General features: G+C 46.3%; 7 protein-coding genes across 18 annotated transcripts in view; 4 read left to right on the forward strand and 3 right to left on the reverse strand.

The window, feature by feature from the left end:
* The window catches only part of Strn-Mlck (Stretchin-Mlck), a 40,644-nt gene extending 39,820 nt beyond the window's left edge, over nucleotides 1-824 (forward strand). For 4 of the 6 annotated variants that reach the window (XM_070278439.1, XM_070278441.1, XM_043211075.2 and 1 more), the window contains one exon: nucleotides 96-824. In XM_070278439.1, coding sequence (XP_070134540.1) covers nucleotides 96-448 — 353 coding nt within the window. In that variant the 3' untranslated portion in view covers nucleotides 449-824. The remainder of the gene's footprint in view (nucleotides 1-95) is intronic. The other 2 variants (XM_070278442.1, XM_070278440.1) reach the window with 2 other exon arrangements.
* Cyp4aa1 (Probable cytochrome P450 4aa1) lies at nucleotides 446-4,779 on the reverse strand. Its single transcript, XM_017241076.3, has 4 exons — nucleotides 4,568-4,779; nucleotides 2,293-2,476; nucleotides 1,844-2,227; nucleotides 446-1,784 (listed from the first exon to the last, which is right to left on the reverse strand). Exons 1-4 carry the CDS (start codon nucleotides 4,583-4,585, stop codon nucleotides 838-840), a joined length of 1,533 nt encoding a protein of 510 aa, XP_017096565.2. The 5' UTR covers nucleotides 4,586-4,779; the 3' UTR covers nucleotides 446-837.
* Nucleotides 3,280-3,891, reverse strand: COX6AL (Cytochrome c oxidase subunit 6A-like). The gene has a single exon (XM_017241079.3). The coding sequence runs from the start codon at nucleotides 3,802-3,804 to the stop codon at nucleotides 3,511-3,513; it is 294 nt and encodes a 97-aa protein (XP_017096568.2). The 5' UTR covers nucleotides 3,805-3,891; the 3' UTR covers nucleotides 3,280-3,510.
* A 2,130-nt stretch (nucleotides 4,780-6,909) lies between the features above and the next one.
* Nucleotides 6,910-7,753, forward strand: LOC108124987 (trypsin). Its single transcript, XM_017240950.3, has one exon. It carries the CDS (start codon nucleotides 6,925-6,927, stop codon nucleotides 7,705-7,707), a length of 783 nt encoding a protein of 260 aa, XP_017096439.2. The 5' UTR covers nucleotides 6,910-6,924; the 3' UTR covers nucleotides 7,708-7,753.
* Nucleotides 7,754-8,060: 307 nt separating this feature from the next.
* Mlf (myeloid leukemia factor) lies at nucleotides 8,061-12,983 on the forward strand. 7 transcript variants are annotated; one of them, XR_011442487.1, is made up of 6 exons: nucleotides 8,592-8,751; nucleotides 8,805-9,025; nucleotides 9,080-9,629; nucleotides 10,169-10,381; nucleotides 10,719-11,035; nucleotides 11,445-12,983. XR_011442487.1 is itself a non-coding variant. In XM_017241173.3 (5 exons), exons 1-5 carry the CDS (start codon nucleotides 8,171-8,173, stop codon nucleotides 11,560-11,562), a joined length of 1,158 nt encoding a protein of 385 aa, XP_017096662.2. In that variant the 5' UTR covers nucleotides 8,061-8,170; the 3' UTR covers nucleotides 11,563-12,983. The 7 variants fall into 7 exon arrangements, 6 of the variants coding, with proteins under 6 accessions (XP_017096662.2, XP_017096666.2, XP_017096660.2 ...); XM_017241173.3 differs by lacking the exons at nucleotides 8,592-8,751; nucleotides 10,719-11,035 and adding an exon at nucleotides 8,061-8,226; XM_017241171.3 differs by lacking the exon at nucleotides 10,719-11,035.
* On the reverse strand, nucleotides 12,010-13,178 carry bug (thioredoxin domain-containing protein bug). The gene is made up of 2 exons (XM_017241178.3): nucleotides 13,042-13,178; nucleotides 12,010-12,983 (listed from the first exon to the last, which is right to left on the reverse strand). The coding sequence occupies exons 1-2, from the start codon at nucleotides 13,073-13,075 to the stop codon at nucleotides 12,112-12,114; spliced, it is 906 nt and encodes a 301-aa protein (XP_017096667.2). The 5' UTR covers nucleotides 13,076-13,178; the 3' UTR covers nucleotides 12,010-12,111.
* A 148-nt stretch (nucleotides 13,179-13,326) lies between these two features.
* On the forward strand, nucleotides 13,327-15,463 carry Diap2 (Death-associated inhibitor of apoptosis 2). The gene is made up of 3 exons (XM_017241170.3): nucleotides 13,327-13,695; nucleotides 13,762-14,797; nucleotides 14,851-15,463. Exons 1-3 carry the CDS (start codon nucleotides 13,327-13,329, stop codon nucleotides 14,937-14,939), a joined length of 1,494 nt encoding a protein of 497 aa, XP_017096659.2. The 3' UTR covers nucleotides 14,940-15,463.
* The last annotated feature ends 192 nt before the right edge of the window (nucleotides 15,464-15,655 follow it).

Consider the following 15,655-nt stretch of genomic DNA (forward strand, 5'->3'; position numbering starts at 1 on the left):
TAGCCAATGGGTTTAAGTTTATGGTCCGTTTGGGTCTTCTTTAAAGAGAGTAGCTAAGTTTTTATTACTGACATGCCCCTTCTCTTAATTCACAGCAGAGGAGCCACAAACATCTAGGAGAGGCCCTAGCCCAGGATCCCGAAAAGACACCCCTGTCCAAGCCCGGTCTATGCCTAGCTCCCCGGTGCCTCAGCGCTCCGCCACGCCGACGCGGCTGATGAGCCAGCGCGTCCGAGAGGCCGCCGAGCGGCTCGCCCAGCAGCAGACGGTCGCCAGCGGGGCTCGTCGGCAGCTCAGGGGCAACGGCAATGGAAACAACAGCAACAGCAATGTCAACAATGGAAGCAACCCGACCGGCGGTATTGGGAACACGGAGTCCAACCGCGAGTCACGTGCGCGACATCTCATTAAAAGATTCAACAACGGATCACAGCTTATTACGTCCTAGATTAGGTCGGTTTAGGGCCGACACGATTTAAAATTTATTTTAAAAATACAGCGGAGCGGATACACATCCATATATATATTATAAATGAAACCCCACGAGACAAAATAATTACGAAACACTCGAATATGAAAGCGAATCCGATTGCAATTGCGATTGCGATGGCGATTGCGAGCAACACATCCACATCCACATCCATTACCCGCACACACCCACTTACAGTAGGATACATCTATCCGACATCCGGCATCCAGTCCCATGGATGGACTCCCTCGATCGGAGGGAATGTACTTAGGCTAGAGGAAGCTAAGTGTTTAAATTATTGTTTCGATTTATATACATATCTACCATACTAATTAAAGTTAAAGTAACGAATTTAGGGAACACGGCTGTTAGTGGGCGGTGATCGGGTGATCCCGGGGCTTCAGGCGCACCCACAGCCCCCCAGACGCTCTCAAAGTGATCCGGAAAGTGGCCTCGAAAGTCGTCTTTCCAGGGACCGGGAGCAGCTGGAAGCTCCTCAGCAACCTGGACACAATGGTCTTTATCTCCATGATGGCGAATCGGTTGCCGATGCAGTATCTGGGCCCCGCACTGAAGGGTATGAAGGCGTACGGGTGGCGGTGCTCTGAGTTCTCCGGCGAGAACCTCTCCGGCTGAAACTTTTCCGGGTCGGGGTAGATGTGAGCCAGCCGATGCGTGGCATACGGGCAGATAAAGATGTTGCTTCCGGCGGGCAGGGTGTGGTCTCCCAGGCGCACTTCCTCGCCCAGTTTTCTGGCGATCAGCGGCACACTCGGGTAGAGACGAAGGGCCTCCTTGATGCACATCTCCATGTAACGCATCTCCCTTAGGTCCCCCATGGACGGAGCCCTGTTGCTGCTGTCGAAGATCTGCTCCAGCTCCTGGTGACACCTCTCCTGGCAGTCTGGGTTCTGGGCCAGCAGGAACAAGGTAAAGGCTACGGCTGCCCCTACTGAGTCCTGGCCGGCCAGCATGAAGGTACAAGCCTCGTTGACAATGTCCTCCTCTCCGAAGTTCGGGTTGCTGTCGGATATCTCGATCATGTAGTCAAGGAGGCACTTGCGCTCGCTGTTGTTGTTGCTGGACTTGTGGATCAGCCGACGCCGCTGGATCATCTGGCGTGTGAAGTCGTTGAGACGCTTCTTCTGGTTCAGCTCGTCGTTGGCCATTTTTGTCCAGTGGTAGATCCCGTCTAGCAACAGCCAGGGATGGGTGAACCTTCTGGGCATCATGAGCTTGCCCTGCCGGAAGGGGGAGTCCTCCATGTTGACCAGTTGGTCTCCTTTCTTCCTCACGGGCACGCCCAGCACCGCTTCTGTAATGTTACGGTCGATATTAAAATTCCCTTATACAATGTTTGACCTCCTAACTCACCATTCAGTATGTCCAAGACGCAGTTGTTTACGTACTTGGCGATGTTGAACTCCGTACCGACGGCGGAGGCGTCCAGGTTCTCGTACAGCGACTGCGAAGCGTCCACAAAGGTGTCAATGAACTTCTCCAGCAGACTGAGGTGGAAGGCTGGCTGGATGAGCCGGCGATGGTCGCTCCATTTAGACCCACTGCTGGTAATCAATCCGTCGCCCAGGAAGTTGTGCATCAGACGGTAGAAGAAGACCTTGTTGGTGTGCTTCTTGGAGGAGAGTATAACCTGCAGATCCTCCGGTTGAAGAACTGCGAAGAAGGGAAACAGCAGCACCCATACCCGCACCAGCGATCCGTACAGGTCGTAGGCTTTAGCTGCCACTCTCCCCATCACTGTAAGAGAGGATGTGACTTTGTTCCAGACCACACTCTGAATCCTTGGAAATGCTATTACTTACAATCTTTATCCGTGACAAGCAGGCAGTTGCCCAGCAAGGGAACGGATGGCGGGCCCGCAAGACGCAGCGATAGGATCACGGATCGCAGGTACGTTTGCAGGTGCCCGTAGAAGGTGTAGATGGCCAGGCTCAGAGCTAGCAGGACCAGGACTGTGCATAGCTCCGTCTTGGTGGCACGTTCAAGCTAAAATACACATATATTTTGAAACTAAAGACATATTCAAGGTTAAGGCTGGATCCTCCTCTTTCTCTTTTATGATCAGATACACATAAACCCGAATATTTTAAATCTACTTCCGAATCATTAGTAAACTCCAACTTATAATGAATGAACCATAAAAGCCCCAAATCTGTCAGGTAGTTGGCTAATTGTTTCAGCTCCCACTCTCCTCAGAACTCGCAACAAAAGGGATTCCCCACATCTGTATGGGTCGCAAAACAAAGCCCGCTGTCCCTGGAACCTGTCCCGGCCAGTGATCATCATTTGTCATCTTTTGTGCTCGTCCACAACCTGTTGCACCACAGACACAGAAATCGGCCAAAACCCAATCCGAGGGCAGCCAACACGTTCCTACACACATAGCAGGGTTGGGTGGGGGTGACCCACTGGAGCTTTAATCGATCATCAAGCCACACGTACACGTCTCGGAGACCTGGATATCTGTCTATCTGGGTATCCAGTGCTGGAGATCGCATCGCGCATACGTCGTGTTGTCCCAAACAATTCACACCGCAGTTAGATACATAACTTATACTTTCGTTGCGATTACGTTGCCGTTTTGTTTGTCGAAAAACTTGCGACACGCGGCAAGGGCAAGTGCTCGGCTTCGAATTCAAGAGCGTCATTTTATCAGCCAACTTGGCCAACTTTAGGGAGGCTAAGGGCTTCGAGAATCGACAAATATAGACATACGCTTGCCGCTACCCATTGCTTTGAAGAATGCTAATTAGGGAGCCTGCCAAGCTGAAATCCACTCCACAACGAACTACGACTCAAACATTAAATTTATTTCAGAACAAGCCGCCCTCCATGGGCATAAAGTGTAACAGACCCTAGCGATGTACCAAGCAATGCAAAGAGGTCAGTCTTCCTTCCAAGTCAATGAACAAATGTGGCAAAGTATGGAGGTGTTTAGTGTTTCATGGGTTGGTGAAAATCAGTGCAAAAAAATCCAGAAAACAAAAATTAGGACCGGTCCGGATGTGTGATCCTAGTCCTTACTTCTCGCCTTCGCCATCTTCGTCCTCGTAGCCCTCTGGCAGCGCATTGACCTCCTTGTTGTGGAAGAAAGAATGGTTGCCGTCGCCCCACGGGAAGCGCTTAGTGCGCCGGCGCAGATACTCGTATTTGGTAAACGGCTCGCGCTCGTGGTGGACGTGTCCCGAAAATGCGTTTATGGCGCAGAGAGCGATGGCCGGAATGGCCAGCAGAAACGTTACCTTCCTCCACAGTCCGGCTGTGTTCCCGGGACCAAGGCCCATCTGGCGGAGTCCCAAAGGTATGGGCATCATTTAGATTCGATGCTCAGAATTTGTCTCAGATGTGATAGCAACAGAAATATTGGAAACACTGGAGCTGGTCGACAAACCAAATGTGATATGTCCGGCACAGGCCTGCTATTGGCAATTAGGAACTCTCAAGGAAAGCCAGAGCCATGCCAGGTCTACCAACCCCCAAGTTCATGAATCTTTTTGTTCTGTTTGTTCTGCTCAAATGTTTGTCCAGAGACCGATGAAGCATCCAAAGGCTTCCGTCCCGCTCCCATCCATTCTTTTAATTCATTATTTTTTGGCAGGGTGTATCCAGGCTGCGGTTTCGGGGCTTTGGGGTTTTGGGGCTTGGGGACTTGCAGAACTAAGACTGCTTGTTTGCTCTGTCAATTTACACCTGACTACTAATCAATACACATCATGATTACTTCCCACTAATTTCATAAAGTATCATAATGGTGGTCCAAACGAGAGACTTGTTGTGGAGGTCTAGAGCCGGAGGTCTACAAAAAGTAATTCCGATTAAATGGCTTTAGGTGAGAAAAGGGGCGCGGTACAAGGAATACCTATAGGTGTGGATGTATATGGTACATCTACTATAGCACTACCTACCTGTACATGTATGATATAACATTATTGAAAGAAAAAATAGTCTTTTAAAACTCAACTTTGTGAAATTATATTTATAGCTTTTTAAGAGGTCGATTTAAGGAAACCAGTCAAGAAGTTTGATCTATTTTCTACCATTATTATGTAGAACACTTATAAAATGAATCTCACTCACCATTTTTTCAACAATCATTTTTAATCACTTGCTTAAGCAAACTTAGTTTACTTTTAAAATGCACTAATATTTTAAGATTTTTAAACTTATGTGGCAGACACTCTTACGTGCCGCACATAGACGTTGAAATAGTTGACACAGTTCGAAAATCCACTTTTGGGCCAATTATCCAGATGGGTCCCCGCCGACTGATGAGCTGCAAATGCGGTGCCTCCGCCAGGCGGAGTCTATTTATAACAGATTGGCCAAGATCGAGCTCGGCTCGGACCAAAAGAGACGCGTACGTGCGGCGTGGCCTAAGTATCCGAATGCTTCAAGCCGATGCCCGATGCCAGACTCCCCTCCACTTCCTACTCCACGAATCGCCGGATGAGCACCGAGCAGCGTAATTGCCGACTAGTCGGCGCACTCGATGTGTTAAGTAGCTAGAAGTGGAGGTGATGTTGGATGGCAATCAATTATCCTAAGATCAACTACAGTGTGTAAATTCGCCGTGCATGTTTACCCTGTGGCCCTACGAGAAAATTCAGTGTCACTTGATGGAATCCGTATGGACGCGTGCCGGTGGAACGAACTTTAGACCCCTAGAATCCAGTGTCTAGATGATCCCCCACCTGGTGGAGACCCCTTCAATTAGCTGACAACTTCCATCAGGTTTATTTATGGCCAATCGATCAGCATTTGCATATTTGACACGGTGCTTTTAACGTCATCGTAAATGTTTATCAAATTCTTAGGATCATTTCCGCAGTGAAATTGTTTGCCAGTTTTATTGGGCAAATAGTAAACACGCTTTAATATTTATTGGGATTTCCACTCACTGTGGAGGTATAAGGAAAAGATTTTAAACGGTCTTTTCGAGAAAATGAACTTTTCAGAGAGTTTTTAGCAAATATTTCAGCCAAATTCCAACCGATTTGGAAATGGCGTCCCATTTCTGAATCGGGGTTTCAAGCTCCTTTAATCTGCTTTAAAATATAGAAAAAATGGAAAGAAAAAAATTTAATCAAAAATTTGGTCAAAATCGTGATGTTACCCCTTTGAAAATTTTCGAAAATTGGGTCAAATTTTAGTTGGCCAGGTTTTGATAGAGAATGAATCACCTTTAAAATACAAGGTCGGGAAGGTATAACATTTTGAAATCGGGATACTATTGGTCGAGATATGGCAAATAATGTCTTAGGATTTACTCCAAAAATGGGATTGGCTTTGTCAAGAAGCCTTTTTGGCCAAAACTCAACTTTTCAGACAGTTTTTAGCAAATATTTCAGCCAAATTCCAACCGATTTGGAAAAAGCGTCCCATTTCTGAATCGGGGTTTCAAGCTCCTTTAATCTGCTTTAAAATATAGAAAAAATGGAAAGAAAAAAATTTAATCAAAAATTTGGTCAAAATCGTGATGTTACCCCTTTGAAAATTTTCGAAAATTGGGTCAAATTTTAGTTGGCCAGGTTTTGATAGAGAATGAATCACCTTGAAAATGCAAGGTCGGGAAGGTATAACATTTTGAAATCGGAATTCTAATGGTCAAGATATGGCAAATAATGTCTTAGGATTTTCTACAAAAATGGGATTGGCTTTGTCAAGAAGCCATTTTGGCCAAAATTCAACTTTTCAGAGAGTTTTTAGCAAATATTTTTGCCAAATTCCAAACGATTTGGAAAAGGCGTCCCTTTTCTGAATCGGGGTTTCAAGCTCATTTGATCTATTTTAAAATATAGAAAAAATGGGAGGAAAAAAATTTAATCAAAAATTTGGTCAAAATCGTGATGTTACCCCTTTGAAAATTTTCGAAAATTGGGTCAAATTTTAGTTGGCCAGGTTTTGATAGAGAATGAATCAACTAGAAAATACAAGGTCGGGAAGGTATAACATTTTGAAATCGGACGTATTTTTTCAAAGATATGACGAATTATGGCTCACGATCTGCATCCAAAAAGTGGAATTAGCTTTGTAGCCCACAACAAGATCTTTATCTCAATAAAGGGACGTTTATCTTTAAATGGATCATTTTCTCTAGATTTTAGAGCTTGACGTCTTAGTCATTCCATTAGTTGGCCAAAGATCCGCGATTAATCAGTGGAATGATTTTCTGCTAATCGGTAAATGATTATCTTCAGGCAGCTTTGTCGCCTTTCCCTAGAAAGCCGCCGCCCCATTTATAATGGATATAAAAAACTGGGTCTTTGGGACCCATATAAACTTTGCGATATCGCTTTCAGAATTTTATGAAAATCCAAAGTGGCTATGGGGATCATCGCAAAATTGGCTATTTTTCGTGATAAGTGATAAGAATGTGCCAATAATGTGGCCCTATATATAGCGTCAGAATGGTACCACCAGCACAACATTTTAAAATGTCGCCGCGCTTAGGACTGTTCCTTTTGGGACTCTTAGTTTCCTGGATTCAAACGGAATCCGCCTTTGTCAATACCCATATTGTGGGTGGTGACCAGGCGGATATTTCGGACTTTCCCTACCAAGTTTCGGTTCGTCTGGAGACCTACATGCTGCTCCACATCTGCGGTGGTAGTATCTATGCTCCCCGTGTGGTTCTCACCGCGGCTCACTGCATCAAAGGCCGTTATGCATCTTACATCCGGATTGTGGCTGGTCAGAATTCGATTGCAGATCTGGAAGAGCAGGGAGTGAAAGTCAGCAAGCTGATCTACCACAGCGGATACAACAAAAAGACCTATGTGAACGATATTGGACTAATTATTACACGCGAGCCCTTGGAGTATTCCGCTCTGGTACAACCAATCTCAGTGGCCTTGGAGGCTCCTCCTTCCGGGGCCCACGCTGTAGTGAGCGGATGGGGAAAGCGTTCTGAGGAGGATGAAGCTCTGCCCGCTCTGCTCCGGGCTGTGGAACTAGAGATCGTGGACCGAGGCACTTGTGGAGCTCAGTACTTGACTAAAGATTATACCGTAACAGAGGAGATGATCTGCGCAGGATATCTGGAAGGTGGCAAAGATACATGCAACGGGGACTCCGGAGGTCCGCTTGTCGTTGATGGAGTACTTGTCGGCGTTGTCTCCTGGGGAGTGGGATGTGGCAGGGAAGGATTCCCCGGAGTGTATACCAACGTTTACTCCCATACCAAATGGATCGAAGAACAGGTCGAGCCATATATCTAGGGATTTTCCATATGAATAACCCCAGCACTCTAAAAATTTAAGCGAACAATAGTTCGTTTTTTTAACAATAAAAAGCAAATGAACATTTTTTAAACAGATTTATTTTTATTATAAATATTCAATTAATATCCATATATTAAAATGTATTGAATTCTTTCATATCCAGAAATAAAATGCAATAAAAGAAAAGGTTTATTTAGGGTATTTTCAAAAGGAGCGCCATTGAGCCGTTTCAGAGAAGGGGTTTCAATCTAAAAATATCGATAACAAAACATTCCCCGCCTCTAGCTATCGAAAATTCTGTATCGATAATTCAATACCACGATACAAATTGACGTTTAGACAAAGAATATCGATATATTGATATGTTGATATCAACAACCCTTCAGTATTCGTGAAAATTCGGGAAAATTCTGAAAAAGGAAAACCTCAGTCAATTGTGAGCTAATAAACAATCAAAAAAATGTCACTCTTCGGTGCGTTGATGGGCGACTTTGACGATGATCTCGGCCTGATGAAGTAAGTCTGAATAAAAGCGGAAAATGGTGCGACTCCTGCATGGATAAGGCCTCATTAATTTTCCATACGTATGCACTCAAGTGAGGGCTCTTTGGGGCTTAGGTATAATAGGTATAAGTTAAGCCTGACAAAGTAACAAAGGTGATCTGAAATAGTTCAATAGAGATGAAGGAAGGCATCAATAAGGTGACAAAAAGCGCATAGCCCTTGGGTCGCATGTGTGCGTAGAGCATGCCTGATGAAAAGATGTAATAATCGATAATTTGAATAGGCGACCTAAAGCAGCCAAGCCCCATAAAGTAGCTCTTCGGCCAGACTTTAAAATGTATCATAGAATCAATCTTTGGAGTTCAATTTTACAAAAAGCAGGCGTATGGGTTTTTCATCATTGTTCCCGACATTTTCCGTTTGGTTTGTTTTATGTCAGTCACTTATATTTTAGGCTCAGTTTAGAATGTTCAAAAAAAGTAAGGGAAAATCACGTAGTAAGAAAGCAAATCACAAACAAGAAGACATGGATCCAAAGTATTTTGAGTCTAAGGCCATTAGCATTCAATAACGATCTTCCTCCCTTGCAGCAACCACATGAACCACACCATGAACGCCATGAACATGCAGATGCGTTCGATGAATCGTCTGATGAACTCCTTCATGCCGGATCCCTTCATGCAGGCCAATCCCTTTGACGCCGGATTCCCGCAGAACTCTCTAATGGAGCGCCCACAGATGGGTGCAATGGCGCCCATGGGTCTCTTTGGGATGCCCATGATGCCGAACTTCAATAGGCTGCTAAACGCTGGTGTGTATTTTCAAAAATCTCCCCATAATGCATTTCTGATTATTGTCTTTTAAGATATCGGCGGGAATCCGGGAGCTTCCTTCTGCCAGAGCACAGTGATGACTATGTCCTCGGGTCCCGACGGACGTCCACAAATATATCAGGCCAGCACCAGTACCAAGACTGGCCCCGGTGGTGTTCGCGAGACCAGGAAAACAGTTCAAGACTCCCGCACGGGTGTCAAAAAGATGGCTATTGGACACCACATCGGCGAGCGAGCCCACATCATTGAGAAGGAGCAGGATATGCGGTCCGGCCAGCTGGAGGAGCGTCAGGAGTTTATCAATCTTGATGAGGAAGAGGCTGAGCAATTCGATCGCGAGTTCACCTCGCGTGCTACTCGCGGTGCCGGAATACCTCCAGGACATCGCGGTGGAATGCCGGCTATAATGCCATCGCGCCCAGCTATTGCCAATACGGCATCCACTGTAACCATTGAACCAGTGGAAGACGATGACGAGGATGACGACTGTGTGATCCAGGAGCAGCAGCCACCGATGCCTCGCTCCTCAGGGGGCCGTCACTTGTCCCATTCGCCGTCGGCGGGTCCACACAGCAGCAGCAGGTGAGTGTTGCCATCCAACCCATCATACGTGTCCACTATCGGTGCGCGTGTGTATCTAGGATTAGCCAAACAGCCCTTTGGTGATTCCCTGCTCCCGACTAACATCTCCCCTTCTGCCAAGCAACTGTTGCTAAATCAAAATGTTTGTATTTACTTGCAGATATAATTACTAAGATTTAAAGTACATACAGTATATTTTACTAACTATCCGATACCAAAAAATTGCATTCTATAAAATTTCCGCTAATAACATTTTGAAACTGTGCGAATCCAAACGACACTTGAGGTAGGCCTCTAAAGAGTTAAGCTCGTTTTTGGTTCGTTCTATTTTTTGGTTTTGCCCACCGACTGCTCCTTTCGTTCGCCAAGATCTCACCAAGAACCACTCACAAAAAAAACCAGTACAAGGCCAGAGCCAAACGAAGAGGTTTCGCTATTGAAAAGCTTAGTTCGACTTTCGAAAACGTATTGTAATCTTTTTGTAAACTTTTCTTCGACTCGTTTTCATAACTTCGACTACACGATCAACGCGCCAATAGCAGCACCGTCGCAGCAGCAACACCAGCAGCAACCGTCTACGACATAACCGGCGGCCACAATAACAACTATGGCAACTCGCGTCGCTCGTATCTCCGAAATGGCCATGGTCACGGGCACGGTCTTGCCACGCCACGCCGCCCACTGCGAACGCCTCCGTCCTCACCGCTGGCCACCGTTTCCAACGGCAGCCACACTATTCCCGGCACTCCAAGGTTTGTTCCCTCGACATCAGCAGGACCCATCTCTCGCTTTCATGACAAAATGTATTTAGTAACCTAGGCATCGATGTTATCAACTTTGGTTGATAAGGTTTTTGTTGTCCGATATTTTAAAAGCATTAACTTTTTAAAAAGCTAATTTTTAAACTATTCTGACGTTGCTTTATATAATATTTCTGTTGAAATGCCTGTTGGTATTATGAATAAGCTTAGAAACATCATGAAGTTTGTTTTTTTTTTTTGGCAATTCACTCATGTTATTAACGACACATCTTGCTATCTTCTCTTCTCAACCTCTTTGACATTTTTGGATAACCTCCTGGTCCCGCAGAGATTGGCGTCTATATAACGCACGACTGTACCGAAAGTAGAGTACAGATTGAAACCAAAAGAAAGCAAGAAAGCAAAATAAAACTATAACTTACGCTAATCCTGTTAATCATATATGCAACCTTAAATCAACGAAGCACTGCGCTATAAGCAGTCGTCGACGTAACCACATAATGCACTCCGCTACTAACTCAGCTACAAAGGCGACGCCATGCTACGCTGCCGCCGCCCCTCGCCGCGAGAACTACGATATTGAGCACCGCAACACAGCAACCACAACATAATACACCACATCGCCTCCGAACCAGGGAGCTACGTGTAAGGCTGCCACTCACATCCCACACACATCTATCTCTACCTCCTCTGTCTGCATACTTGCCACAATCTGCGCCACGACCCGCGACGATCAATTGGCTATACCACCGACGCTAATAAAAATTCTAACGTTGTTGCTGCTGCTGTTGCTGCTGCTGTTTCTCCACTAACGAACACACGAATCCTCTGCTCCGACTCCAGTATATCCCCCGACTCTTCATCCATCACCACCTATGTATATCTCACTTTGGCTCCCCCAATCCTCCCACCCTCCCTTCATTATAATTAAAACTTGTTACAATGTCTACATGCCCAAAGAATTGGTGCATTTTTTTTGTTCATTTTTTATATATTGTGATGTTGAAGACACTGCTCCTGGACTAATCTATTTTGTATATTACTCCTCGTTTAGTGTACATCCGCATCCGTATGCCGCCGCCAGCACTAGGCGTCCGCAGCGCATGAAGCATCACCACACAGACGTTGAGTCGACGGCCCACAAGGGACCTAAACGCGGCAAGAAGCAGTAACCAATCCATACAATCCGACAGTCCACCACTCACCCTGGGAAACAAGCAAGGCTCTTTGTTAATTAGTAGAAATCAAGCATCATTTTTTCGTATTGGGGACAAGGTTTTATTTTTTCGGCCCTGTTCTAAGACGTCCTGCGTCCTCAAATATATATGTATATCAACGATCCGCAGGACAACACGAACTGCACTTCAACACTATAGTTCGCTACGATGTGACTGTTCAACGCCGGCGACCCAATCCAACGTAACATAACACAACCACTTTCAAAACTGTATCCAATCTTATGGGAATATAATTGAAATTCTAATTTAAGTTTAATCAACCTTTTGTTAGTTCTCAAGTTTTTAGATTCTTTTAGCTTTAAATTATAAACGATCGCTATTTGATCACGTGGACAGTACATAGCATTACAATTACAACTCCCTCTATATATAAGAGTTAAGTAAACGTTGATGTGAATTTAATTAAACGGTAAATACATAACATTAGAAAATCACGTCGAATTTCTTCTAAAATCTAAACTAAGACCACCCCGCCCCCCCGATCTAGTCCACCATCTCCATCTGCGTCTCCTCCGACTCCCGCCAGTTGCGTTGCACCATTTCCACAAGCTGCTTCCAGAAGACCGTGTGGCGCAGATAGTTGGCCAGACAGGCCAGGATAAAGGCCCATGCCAGGCCCAGATAGTAGTCCGTGTAGACCACTGGCACGTTGGGGAGGGGCTCGCTGAGTGTGCGGTTCAGGATGTGTTGGGGAATGCTCTGGGGGTCCACTGTCTTCACGTTCGTGTGTCGCATGATGAAGCGACCAAAGCTGCGTTTCTCCGAATAAGCCCAAGTGGGTTCGTACTTGATGAGAGGTCGTCCCTGGTGGAAGATCATCAAGGTGGGCAGAGAGACAATTCCGAACTCGGCGTTGAAGCGACTAAACTCGTACGCATCAATATAGGCGATGGGCAGCGTGGGAAAGAGGTGGGGCAGTAGGTTCATAACGGGTGCTACTCTGGCGCACTCCAAGCTGGAGACGGTGCAGAAGTGCACCACTACACAGCTGCCCGGCTCATGGCGCTTGGTGGCGTTGCCCACGGGCTTCAATAGGCGAAGTATCTCCTTGGCGCTGCCCATCATCAGAAGACCAGGCTCCTCTTCGGTTGCATTCTCCGGCGTTTCTGGCTGCAAGCATTTCATTAGGATCGGTGGCTTCCTAATTGGCGGCAGCTGGGTTAGGTGCAGGATGTGTTCGTCGTCCGGGGCACAGATGTGGCGATCCTCCTGCAGAGCATAGGTGCTGAAACTGTAGTGGCACTGGCCACGGGATATGCCCAAGGTCTGCAAAGTACCATTGGAAACGAGCCCGAAGTACTGCAGGGCACTCATCAGACCAGAAAGCTCCGCTCGGGCCTGGATAAGGCAGATAACTGTAAATGTTGCAAAATAAATTCGCTGGCTAATATTCATCTCTATATTATCACTTACAAAATAAAAACAATATTTTTGATATTTGATGCATTTGATTGCCTTTTCGGTGCCCAGTGTGGACAACGTCACCGTTTGGATAAAATACCAAAAAAAATACCAGACGAGACGGCAGTCCGTTTTTTTCTATAAACTGGGGGCTGTCCACACAGGAGATCAATAAGTTTACTAAATTTTTGCCTTGTTTTGTTTCTACTCATTACACCTAAAATCGCCCAGCCCACTTTTCGGGGAATTCAGCTGGTGTGGGATTACATCATTGCTGGCGTGAAGGAGTCCCACACGATGACGGAGCCTCGACTGGAGTTGGAAAGCGTCCGCCTGACGACCTTTGGAGAATGGCCATTGAATGCCCCAGTTTCAGCGGAGGACTTGGTCATCAACGGATTTTTCGCCACTGGCAATTGGCTGGAAGCCGAGTGCAACTGGTGCCATGTGCGCATCGACCGGTGGGAGTACGGCGATCAGGTGGCGGAGCGCCACCGTCGCTGCTCTCCCATTTGCTCAATGGTACTGGCACCCAATCACTGCGGAAACGTGCCTCGGGGTCAAGAGAGCGACCAGGAGGGTAACAATGTTGTGGACAGTCCCCAGTGTGTCTGCCCTGATTTGCTGTTGGAGGCAAACCGCTTGGAGACCTTCAAGAACTGGCCCGTGAGTGTTGAGATTTTCAAGGTCTTTCGAATATTTTAATGGTCTGTCTTTGTTGACGGTTTTCAGAATCCCAATATTACACCCCAGGCGTTGGCTAAAGCTGGCTTCTACTACTTGAATCGGCTGGACCATGTAAAATGCGTCTGGTGCAATGGAGTGATTGCCAAGTGGGAAAAAAATGACAATGCGTTTGATGAACACCGACGCTTTTTCCCGCACTGTCCTCGCGTACAAATGGGACCGCTTATAGAATTTGCTACAGGAAAAAATTTAGATGAGTTGGGGATTCAACCTACCACCCAGCCCCAGCGTCCGAAGTACGCATGCATTGATGCCCGACTGAGGACTTTTTCGGACTGGCCCATCTCCAATATCCAACCGGCAGACGCACTAGCCCAGGCTGGATTGTACTACCAAAAAATAGGCGACCAGGTACGATGTTTCCACTGCAATATCGGCCTGCGTTCCTGGCAAAAAGAAGACGAGCCATGGCACGAGCACGCCAAGTGGTCTCCCAAGTGCCAGTTCGTTTTATTGGCCAAGGGTCCCACCTATGTACAGGCAGTGCAAGAGGAAACAGCGGCTAGTGCCAGATCTCCACAAGCTACGGCTCCTGCTCCCTCGCTCCAGGCAGAGGCCCTAATGGATGAGGCGCCGGCCAAGGAAGCCTTGGCGTTGGGTCTTGACGGAGGAGTGGTACGCAACGCTATACAGCAAAAGCTTTCCAGTTCTGGCTGCGCCTTTGCTTCTCTTGACGAGCTGCTTCATGCCATTTTTGATGAAGGAGACACCGAAATTGCCCTAGAGGTTATGGAGCCTCCGGAACCAAGTGCGCCCTTTGCTCCGGATATCTGCCAAGCCACCACCAGCAAGGCAGCGTCTATTAACTCAGATTGCGCAAGACCAGTGCCACAGGCTCCTGTTCCCGTGTCCGTGCCGGATGTAGCAAGTCTAGCCGAGCAAATGCAAAAAACATCAATGGCCACGCCAAATGGAAACTTGTCGTTGGAGGAGGAAAATCGTCAGCTGAAGGACGCGCGTTTGTGTAAAGTGTGCCTGGACGAGGAGGTTGGTGTTGTGTTTCTACCTTGTGGGCACTTGGGTGAGTAATTAATTCTCGTTGATTAACTGAATCCTAATTATTTGTTCCTTCAGCTACTTGTAATCAATGCGCCCCGAGTGTAGCCAACTGTCCTATGTGCCGTGCCGACATAAAAGGATTTGTACGCACTTTCCTATCGTAAAACTGTTATGCACATCAGCTAGTTTTTATATAAATTGATTGTTTTTATTTTTCGAGACAAACAATACGCCAGCGCCTGTGATCCGTACAGGCAGTTACAGTTCAAATAACCCGGTGATTAGCTAATGAAATACCTTTGATCGTCTACTAGTACTTGCATAAGCTGTTATCATTACGACCTATATCACTTTGTGTCCAAAAAAGCTCAACCGGTTGGACGGTTGTCAGGCTAGAGCCGCTTCCTACGATATCGTCCCTGAAGCAATTTATTGTTCTCCTTGAGAGACACTCAATACGTTTCCTCGCACTCAATATGAACCCTGGAAAGGACTCTCTTCTTCAGGAGCCGCCAACGCTGACACGTCCATCCTCGGTGGGTAAACACCGCTTCAGTAGCAGTAGAAAGCGGCGTTTTAAAATCAACAGGGCTGCAAGGAATAAATTTGTTAGTCAATGAAATTATTGTAAAATTACAAAATTTGTTAGTGAAAGAAATGAGTGTAAAATTACAAAGAGTTTATCCTACTACTTGAACTTTTTAATGGGTATTTTTGGGGCTATTACTGCAATCTCTTGTAAATACTTTAAGGATCTTGAGCCTCAAATCGAGCCCAATACGCTATTTCAAACTTCTAAAGAGTTCGCGGTCTATAGGGTGAAACTATCGATAAAATGTTATCGATATTTTCAGTAATGCCGTCACTGGTTCGACTCGTG

This window comes from Drosophila bipectinata, chromosome 2R, assembly GCF_030179905.1.
Source record: "Drosophila bipectinata strain 14024-0381.07 chromosome 2R, DbipHiC1v2, whole genome shotgun sequence".
NCBI lineage: Eukaryota > Metazoa > Arthropoda > Insecta > Diptera > Drosophilidae > Drosophila > Drosophila bipectinata.